Source organism: Saccostrea cucullata, unplaced genomic scaffold, assembly GCF_032062105.1.
Source record: "Saccostrea cucullata isolate Sc308-1 unplaced genomic scaffold, CSIRO_AGI_Scuc_v1 ctg4026, whole genome shotgun sequence".
Classification (NCBI taxonomy): domain Eukaryota; kingdom Metazoa; phylum Mollusca; class Bivalvia; order Ostreida; family Ostreidae; genus Saccostrea; species Saccostrea cuccullata.
Genome location: NW_026937591.1, coordinates 45,928 through 56,807, shown reverse-complemented (window position 1 = coordinate 56,807; position 10,880 = coordinate 45,928). Strand labels below are relative to the sequence as shown.

Genomic DNA, 10,880 nt, shown 5'->3' with positions numbered 1-10,880 from the left:
TTTCTTTCCTCATCACAATTGTACAACTTTAAATAGAAATGGTAAACTGCGTTTGAAAACTAGCAGGGACTATATTTTTGGCGGATTGGTGGCGTATGAAAATATCTTCTTTTCTGCCTCTCAAAATTATAATAGAACCATGAATTTAGTTATAATTTTTACACAATCGAAGACTTGGAGAAATTTTCAAATGTAAGTTAGATTAATAATGAGGGACTAAACTTTCAAAATATATCAAATAAATATGATTTTTCAAACAAACTAGAACTTTATTAACTTTTAAACGCTTCCTGTCAAAGTGCAGATTTGAGCCAAAAATCCATAAAAAGTATTTTTTCTCTCCTAGTAAACGATCAAAACTTTTTGTTTTTGTATCATTTTGTACATTTATAAGACTACTTTATCTGTTTATTATATGTGAAAATAAGAAAAAGTTAAATATAGGAAGCATTTGCAAATAACTAATATATCCTAAAAAAATTAAGAAAAACAGAGAAAATTCGGATTAGCCAATATCCAGTTAAGTTAAATTATTTATGTAAATTTTGTAATATCATGCTATAGACCCGATATAGTAATATGTTTTTATGCAAAAAGAACAATTATTAATATTTTGAATTAGAAGTAGGTATCACATGATTGGCAACAGTTATATTTTATTCTTAATGTCAAGGAAAAAGATAATGACCTTGACCTGACCTTGCCTCTAATATAAAGCAGTCAAATTTAATTTTACTGATACTATCACTTACTGCTATTGTCTTCTTGATTCTGTGAAAATTTCATTAATTTTTAAATATTAGAAATATGAGAAGAATCCTACCTTAAACAAAACAACACAAAGCTCTATTTTTTTTTTTTGAATTTCTTTCATGCATTATCGTTTTTTTTTTTGTAATATAGTGATACTTTACTTAGAGGCAACTAAAAATAGATAAAAAATAATTGAAACAAAAGGCCCTTTCAAGTAGAAAGGGTTTTTCGTTTCAATTATGTACTAAAACAATTTCAATAGGTCCATTCAGGTTAAATCATGTAAAACGCATAAAGAACGAACAATGAAAGATCAAGAAAAAATAAAAACAATATCAATCCGTAAATAAGATATCAAGCACGGACCCTGTATATCCACGTGGTAGGATGTCGTGCAAAATAAAAATAAGCATTCTGCATCCGCCCTTATTACTTTGTATAGATAACGGTAAAGGGAACATTCTGTTTATATCCAGTATAAATCAAAGAGCAAACAATTGTTATGAAACAAGTCAGACAAATAAGACCCACTGACAAGTTCAAATTGCTTACAAGGTCACTATACCCATAGAATTTCGAAAGTTAAATGATATTTAAATTCCTGTAACATAAACTTATCTGACAGTAACCAATGACAATAAAGAAACTGATCGCATTGGAAGCATGCATTTGAATGTCGAATAAGCTGACAAGCTAACACCATATAAGAAGTTAACACCATATACAGATGATAGCGGGATATTACTTAAAAAGAAAACAGTTGACGATAAAAAGCTAAACACGTCTCGTTTCTCATACAATTAAGTAATCTGTCATTCAAAATTCATTGTGACAATATTAATGCGTTTACGTAGCTCGATGTCTGCTTAAGAATGACCTGAAAGAAAATGGGAAAAATTATAATATCATCAGGATTAATCAGAAGGAGCATAAAAAAAGGACAAAAAAAACTTTTTCTACCTGAGAAGAACATCAAATGAAGGTAGTTCAATTTCAGGAATTTTAATTTCGTTAGCTTCCGCCAGGTCACCATACAACATGGCGTCAAACACGGGACTTCTGCTTGCTAGAACGTATTTACGAGCGCGAACAAGCTTCTCTTCTTTTCCAACCTTGAATGAGACATCACAATGGATCTCGTTTTTAGGCATATATCTGTTACATTCAGGAAGACTGAGGCCGGAACGCCAGTTTTTCGAAGTCTTGACTTCTGTCATCTGTAAATAAAACATAAAATTATAACCAAGCACGGATAAAGGATTTTTTCCAGGGGGGTTGGGTCCACCCCAGTCCAAAAGCAATACAACCCAGAAATTTTCTGACAAACCAAAAAAAAAAAAACCCGTAACCTTCTTTTCCAAACTTGAAAAACCTATTTTCGGGGGGGGGGGGGTATTGAATTTTAATGCTTCAAACCTAGAAACCTAAAACTTTTCAGGAATTAGCATTTTCTAATTGGGAAGGGGGGTCCAGGGTCACTTATATTAATTATTTAAAAAAGCAATCTAATGGGGGTTCGGACCCCCCCCCCCCGTAGATCTGCACATGATAACATTTTTTATATATCGTCTTTAAGGGCTTTTAAATAACTTATTCGTATTCTTGGCTTTAAAAATTTACCAATTTGTTTCATGAAATATAATTCTCCTAAAACAAATCTAAAATATGAATTCACAAATGAGTCCTTACATTTGATCAAATTTGTAAATATGTATATTTATGTTCAATTTTTAGGTTTGTTATTGTTCTTTATATATAAAATTGTTTTTATTCTAAAAAAAAATCTCGCTTTCCAGAAGATTAAGGTTGTATTATATATAGTTACACTTAAATTTCTCCAAACTCATTTGTTTCGAAAATATTCGTTCTAAGAGATTGAATTCTAATAACTCAGTCATATCACTTTCAAATAAGAATATGTTACTGGGCTTTCAGTAATATTCTTCATTGTCAGTATTTTCTGCTAATTCATTTTCGTTATAATGACCATGTTTGTAAATGCTAAAGGTTTGTTCATGATTTGACTGACATGTTTCATACAAATTCATTGCATGAATTGTTTTCGTGTTAATTTTAACGACATGTTCAATACAAAGGACTCACGGCTGTTTTTCCCTTCCACAGGGAAAATAACCTCACCAAGCAACCTGATCACCCCTCTGTGTTTCCAAGGTCTGTGATTTTCTCAGATCAGCCTCTTTTTATTTTAACTACGAATTTTTTTTTTATATTTAACAACATTTATAACAGTTGAATTTCAAATTGAACAAGTCTTCATAGTTTGTTGTCTCCTTTAAAACTTAATATGAAAAATGATTAAAAAGTCCTAAACATATGTGTTTACAATTGATCTCTTTTCTGTGGCGATAGAAGAATGAATGTCCATTATTTACAGTAAAAAGAACTGACAGAAGATAAGACATATTTCTGGTATGTAAAAAACGTGAATCTTTGTTTGAATCCTTGTAATGAACATGTAAATATTTTCTGCAACTTAGCAGGTTTTCTACAAACGCCATAAATCTATGTGATTTCAGTTCAGTTATCAGATATCCGTTACTTAAAGCAATATGAGCTGCATTTTTGAGAATGCTATTTTGCTGGTAAAATGTGTTATTATGATTAATTTGTAAATAATCTAAGCCCTTATGATCAAAAAGACCAAAATAAAGTTTTAAAATGTTTCAGCGGAAATATTTTGCACGAGAAAATATAGTGTTATATAAGAAATTATTTTTGTACAGGTTGACAATAATTCAATTTTGCTTCAATCAAAGCTTATAAAAAGTTCTTCCATACCAAATATGATCAACAGAGGTTTATAAACGTTCTATTTTCCTGTCATTAAAATAGTTAATAACAAATTTGAAATATTTCTTTTCCGATGTCAAACATGCAACTCATATTGCTGTAAACCTTCACGTTCCGAATTGCCTCTCCTTTAAGTTGTGTTTGTAAAGAGACTACATGTATTTGGGACTCTGCAAGGATGATGATTTTCTTTTTTTAAGTTGAAAAAGTTACGCAAGATGCGTTGCATTCGATAATACATTGTAATTACATGTATTACATTCGGAAAGTTTGTACACGACATGTCAATATTGTTCAGGAGTTAGATAGAAAAAGTAATCAGTTTTCATGGTTTTAGGATTTCTTTCAGGCGCCCCACAGAAATTGAGATTGTTTGCTACATACTGTCGGGTATAAGGTCCGCACATTGTATGGAGTACTGTTTTGGATATAAAACACATTAATATGATTATGGAAAAGTAATATATATTAATGTCCCAAACTGACATACTTCTTCGTATAATGTTTTTAAGTCTAATTAAAAAAAAGTTTATTGGACATGTTGAATATTCCGAAATCAAATTTACTTTCCACCGGACTTTGAAATTGATTTTAAAATATGTTTTGCATCAATTTTGACAGTATATCATATTATATAGACACATGCAATTAATTTCTCTAATAAAAAATTACCCCATACTATAATAAAATTTTACACAAGGTTTCTAACTACATGGAGTAACCCCTTCCACAAATTGCTTTAATATATTTACATGGTTTTGTTTTGTTTCATGTATATTCTTGCTATTTTTTTAAAATTAGGATAAGGAAGAGTTTTGGTCATTATGTGCCTGGTGAAAAAAAATGAATGTCCCGCCCAAACTTCATTACTAATACAACATGGAAATTCACCGTATACAAGGGGTAACGCGGGGGAGTCGCTAAAAAGTATGGGGGAGTCGTTTTCAACGTATGGGGTAGTAGCTTTTCACCGCTTCGGAGTCAGAAGCGATGTAGGTCACGTCTTTTTTCGGTATTTGTAAGATATATTTTCAAAAAAGCAAGTATCCCGCGGAAGATAGCAATTGTTAAGCTTTGTATTTGTCTTCTGTCCAAGTTTCATTTACGTCTAGTATTCTCAAACACTTCGAAATCATTCGACAGATTTCATATTTACGGCGGTTACTGGGATTTTCAAACAACAACAAAGATGAATATATAAATAAATAAATAAAAATAAAAAAATAATAAGAAATAAAAATAAAATAAATAAATAAATAAAATAAAATGAGAAAAAAAACTGTATAACATGTATCAGCAAATAAAAGAAAAAAACGTAATAGAGTTTTTTTTCAATTAATTTTAGATTTGAATTGCTTTATGTAATACATTGCACTGATCAAATCTGAAATTTATTAAATACAATACATTTGCATTCTTGTAATTATTTAAGATAAAAAATAAGTTTTTATATTAAATTTAAAATTCAGTAATTTTATCATTTGAAATATTATTCATGATTAACTATGGTGAAAAAAAATATTTAGCACGTGATCAGATTCAACATTCCAATGCAGATATCTTTCTTAGATGAACCTATTGAAAATATGTTCAATTCTGTGTGAATTTCATTTGGGGGTCAGAGGTCATAGCGCGACCGAATAACAATGCCAGGTGATTTTTTGTCTTCATATTTCTGTCACGGTGCAACTTGTTTTGGAATATTTCTAAATTAATACAATGAAAAAGATAAAATGATAAATAATAAGGATATTTTTCAATCACGAGATGTACAATAAATCTTCTTTCGTTGTGAAGTAGGTTTTGAATACTATGATTAGCCTAAAACCGCACTTACCTTTCTTAACCCAAAATTCCTTTGGAGTTATAAAAACTAAAACAGGCGATACCAGCGCTTTTGGCATGTTTTATTGTAATTTAGTATCAAAACCCATCATATCTATGGATCAAATTGTCTTGTGAAAAAGTAAGAACCATATACCAAACCCGTTCGTTATCTCCATACGGTTTAGTAAATCCACATAGCAGTCGCTATACAATCCCCTTGTTTTGTTCGCATACTAAAGGAAGAAATATTGACGGCATTGATCGTAAAAATACATCAAAACATTCCCTGTTTCACCTACGGACCAATTCGTCTTAATTGCTAAAATTATTCGCTCGGTTGATCAGCATTTTCAAATAAAACAAAGAATGTGACACATTGTTATTATTGACAACAGTAAAAAAAAAAGATACATATGAACAATTATTATGCTTCCTGTCAGTTTGTCTCTATATAACCCCTACCCTACTATTCTCGCATAGTGGTCTAAGGATTTATATAGCGTAAGCATACTATGCCGAAATAGTGCACGGCTTTATTTATTGAAGAAAATTCTTCAATGCACACGCCGGGGATCGAACTCACGACCATGAGATTGTCACTCCGATGCCTTATCGATTACGCCACAGAGACGATCACCACTTCTTAGAATTTTATTATATATATAATCTTAATTTATACAATTGACACAAGAAGGAGAAAATAGACTAATATTATTTGAAAACAGTTATATTATTCTAAGGAACCTTAGATTAATGTGTACAACAAAGATTCAAACTAATTACATACAGATCGTTAGATGAACTGATTTCATAGGGTCATTAAAACGCTTTTTTATATGACGCTTGATTGAAGGATGTAAAAGAAAATTATCAATGAGAATCGACGTCTGCAAACAAATAAATCTTACTAACAAAACAGAAAATAAAGATGAGTTGCTTTGGGACAGAAAATCCCGACCTATTTAGAGAAAATATTAGTAACCAAAATAAGTAAGAATGCAACCAATTTTAGCATGAAGATTTTGAATGAGTTCTTGCAAGTGCGCTGTGTTAGCACCGATATTTTCAGGAAAAAGTCAAATGGATTGGATTGCCGCATAAATAATTACAACAGTCAGCATAATAATAACAATAGTGTTGTATTATGCATGTACTATGCCTAAATAGTAGGCAGGGTTTGACACATAGTGCACTCACCTCCGGCTCGTGCACCATGTGTCAAACCCTGCCTACTATTTAGGCATAGTACATGCATAATGCAACACTATCATATAAGTATTACTAGTACCTGCACATTTTGATATTGATGAATTAAAAAAAATCAAATGTTCTTTTTTTACTGTTGGCAATAATAACAATGTGTCACATTCTTTGTTTTATTAAAAATGCTGATTTACTGTATACAGGGAAATTTTCGCCCCACCCTCATTTTGGCGAATATAAAACGAGGCGAATTCAAAGAATGCAGTATAATTTCTAAAACAAAACTTTGATCGGGCGATTTTAAAACGGGGCAAAATTGTTTGTTAATTTAAGTTTCGATTAAGCGCATTATGTATTTTTGGTTAATTAATAAAACTGAAATAACAAGAAATGTTTACTGAGTTTATTGTTATAAAAGTGATTACATTAACAGCAAAAATAGTAAAACAATAGTTAGTGAAATACAAGTCGGTGTTGATTTTTCTTTATAAAATAAACAATTTATATGACATAAATGACAGAAATTATAAATTAGATATTAAAGCTACGGGATTGCAATGACAAGATTAATCCCGGAAACTGTCCATTAGTTTCCGAAGTCCCGTTATTATTCCCATCATGCTTATAAAAGTCTATCTGAACACCCTGTTCATTGACGGATTGTTTGTAAGTTTGACCCGTCCAGCTGTCAGGACCTTGTAATTTAACCCAAATTCTATATCGTTTATAAGGATATAAGATCGCTGGTTTCCTGAATTCAACAACAAACTGATAATCCGAAGAAACAGTTTTTTCTATTACCTGAGAAGGTATATCGGCCATTTCGTTATAGTTTTCAATCAATTTTCCCTCAACCGTGTACCTATATGGAACCGACATTCCTCCCCACATCATAAAACCATGAAGTTTAACTTTTCTGTTCACTGTAAATTCTAAACTGTCCTCGGTACCCCCATAACTCCAACTTTCTGTCGGTCCACTGCCACGAAAAACCGTAAATGTTTTACATGTATATCCGCGCTCTTCTTGATTGAATTTTGTGTTTCCTTTGGGCAGATTACCAACAATAATTTGCTGCAAAATTATCATCTCTTCAGGAGTAAGTATTTGACGTTTGCAAACATCTTTTGCAAATGTTTCTAAAGTCAAGGACTGAAAACGAACGTGATAGATGATATCTCCTATCTCTTTTTTGATATTGCCATCAGACTTTTCTTTACGTTTTCTTTCGCATTGGTTTTCAGCCCCATTTTATAAGAAATTGATAAATTTCCAGTTCCTCTATATTTAAGTTATCGGATGAGACTATCTCGCTGAGGGTTTCTTTCATTAGTCCTAAAGCAGACGGCGACTGAAATACGGACTCACAGTTTTGTTCAATGAAATCCATACATTTTTCTTTCAGATTTTCAAAGTTGAATAACTTTGCAGGTTCAAGGATTGTACAGACAGTTTCCGTTGTAATATTTTGATCTAAATATGATTGCATTTCTTTTTTCAATTCATCAGCATCATATTTATCAGCAGCGTACAATGCCCCAATGACTGTATCCTTGGTAACATCAACATCACCGCAATACAGAAATCTATATAAAAAACATATTAAATTATAAGTATAAAATCTGACCTGCTTGTTTTCGACAAGTTTGTGGTATGTTTTTTAATCAAGTCCATTCTTTTTTGCCATTTTTAGTCATGTTTTTTTTTTGTACACTTATAGAGTTCTGTATGCACGATTGTTCTACATTAATTAGGGCAAATTTAAGATATGCATTTCATTTCTTTTATTGTATGTACCTTCTGGGCTGTTTTTAATTTTGTCTTGTGACAGATGTAACATATATTTTATATAAAACAATACTGCTGTATATTTCATTGGCATTTGTAATTAATGCTCTCTCTTTTCAATTCAAATATTTGTTGAAATCAAATTTTGGCAAAAAAAAAAAAAAAAAATAAATAAAAAATAAAAAATAAAAAAACAGATTAGATTTTCGTAAAAAAATGAATATAGGTATTTGAAGTAAAGATACACGATGGTATAAGTATATCATGAACGTAAGCTGACAGAGGAAATACTTCAGCAAAACCGGAAACTGTGCATATGACTACTGGAAGACTTCATCATATTTTTTTAAAAAATGAAAATATGGCGTTTATATTTTGAACATGATTTTTTTAAGCACATTCACACAATGCAGGCATTACGTTGAATGCAAATCTATACATATAAAGAATACCTGATGTAAAATTTAATGCTTTTGTTTTAATACTTTGATTTACTCTGTAGATATTACTGATTGTAGAAATGATTCGTAAAACGCAAGGAAAAGGAAAAAAACAACAGATTTATGGATTTGATTTTCAAAGAGCTAAAAAATAAGGCAAGGAATAATAAAATGAAAATTCTACCTTAAAAGAACATGAAATACAGCTGGCTCAATATCAGGAATTTTAATTTCCTTAGCTTCCGCCAGGTCACCATACAACATGGCGTCAAACACGGGACTTCTGCTCGCTAGAACATACTTATGAGCGCGAACAAGCTTTTCTTCTTTCCCCACTCTAAATGAGACATCACAATGAATCTCGTTCTTCAGCATATATCTGTTACATTCAGCAACACTGAGGCCAGAACGCCAGTTCTTCGAAGTCTTGACTTCATTCATCTAAAAATAATTAAATTTTAATTAAAAAAAATTGTTTATATCATGTTTATGGGCTTTCAACTAAATAAGTTGGACATTTCGCTTTAAAAATTAAACGATTTAATTCATAAAATTTAATTTGTCAAGATCTAATCTAAATATATACATGTACATACATGTACTAGATGAAATCTCGCGCAAGCGCGGAAGAATAATTTTTTAACTAGTATAAATACTATTCCAAAAAGTATCTGTAATTTTCTACTGACAGTTAAATATACAGGCTTATAGCATGGCTGCTAACAGAAACCACCACCGTACTCTCTTTTGTGCTATTTCGAGGCTGTTAACCGATAATGAAAGTAGACTATCAATTAAATTTACGATAATTATTATGCGAGTGAAATCTGAATTAGTTATTGACATGACCTTATATCTAGTTTATTTCCAGAGAAGTAAGTAAGAACGTTGGTACAGCCGTTTCGGAGTTTATCTGCAAAATGTATTAAAATATAAGTATAGATGAGTCCCCACATTTAAATCTATTTCTTATGTACATTTTTAGATTTATCAATGTTCTTCATAATTATATAAATGATTTAAAATTGTTGTTAAGCTTTAAAAAATCGGCGTATTTTGTTAAACTTTCCAGAACATTAAGGCAAAATCTAGCAGGTATTATCAGTTTAAGAACTTCTCTCAACTCATTCGATTAGAAAATATATAATCTTCGTATATTTTGTTCTAATAACTGAATCAAATAAATTTCAAATAAGTTGGTGTCAAAGGAATTTTAATATTTCCCTGCTTTGCCAGTATTTTGCTTATTCATTTCGTTATAAAGAAAATGTTTGTAAACACTACTCAACGTGCAGTCATCACTTGAACATGTTGACTGACATGTTTCGTACAAATGTATTTCATGAATTGTGTCCTTGTTAATTTTGGTGACCTTAATTTTAACAATGAGGTTCAAAAAAGCGGGTTCTGATCAGTCGCCATGGAAACGTTTACTTCAACAAGGAACCTGTTGGTCATTTCAGAAAAAATCCTACGACTAAGAATTAATTTCCCCACCATTCTTCAACAGGTATCTAAGGCGGAAAAATCTTTTTTTCTATTACACTATAATTTTATTTTATGAATGCATTGTAAATAATATTCATAAAGAAAAAAACATCTTCATTAAATAAAAAAATATTGAGTGGTGAAATTTCATTCGAAGAAAAAAAATGTGAAAAGGGTCACTGATCACCCACTGTGTTACCAGGGTCTGTGACTTTTCCCCGATCAAGTGTCATATTTTTTTTAATTTCAATATGATTTTTAAGAATGAATTTAACGATTTGTATTATAAAATTGAACAGATCTATTCTCAATTCATCATTTTTGTTACGAATACATTTAAAAGACTATTTTTATGACATTGTATTTTTAAAAAGTGTTCAATCTACACGAAACAGTCATTTCATTTTCCCCCATATATTGATAAGAAAAGAAACTTTTCCTACTTTAAAAAATAAATATTTCAATGGGTTTCCGTAGCTGATACAATGAATTTAAAACTAAAGTAAAAGTAGATAATATAAAAAAAGAAAAAAAAAAAAGGAATTCAGTAATTCAATCACTAGTATATGT

At 30.6% G+C, this 10,880-nt stretch overlaps 1 protein-coding gene across 1 annotated transcript; it reads right to left on the bottom strand.

The window, feature by feature from the left end:
• Positions 1 to 7,151: 7,151 nt before the first annotated feature.
• Positions 7,152 to 9,263, bottom strand: LOC134248449 (BTB/POZ domain-containing protein 6-like). The gene is made up of 2 exons (XM_062730847.1): positions 9,007 to 9,263; positions 7,152 to 8,180 (listed from the first exon to the last, which is right to left on the bottom strand). Exons 1-2 carry the CDS (start codon positions 9,261 to 9,263, stop codon positions 7,835 to 7,837), a joined length of 603 nt encoding a protein of 200 aa, XP_062586831.1. The 3' UTR covers positions 7,152 to 7,834.
• Between the last annotated feature and the right edge of the window lie 1,617 nt (positions 9,264 to 10,880).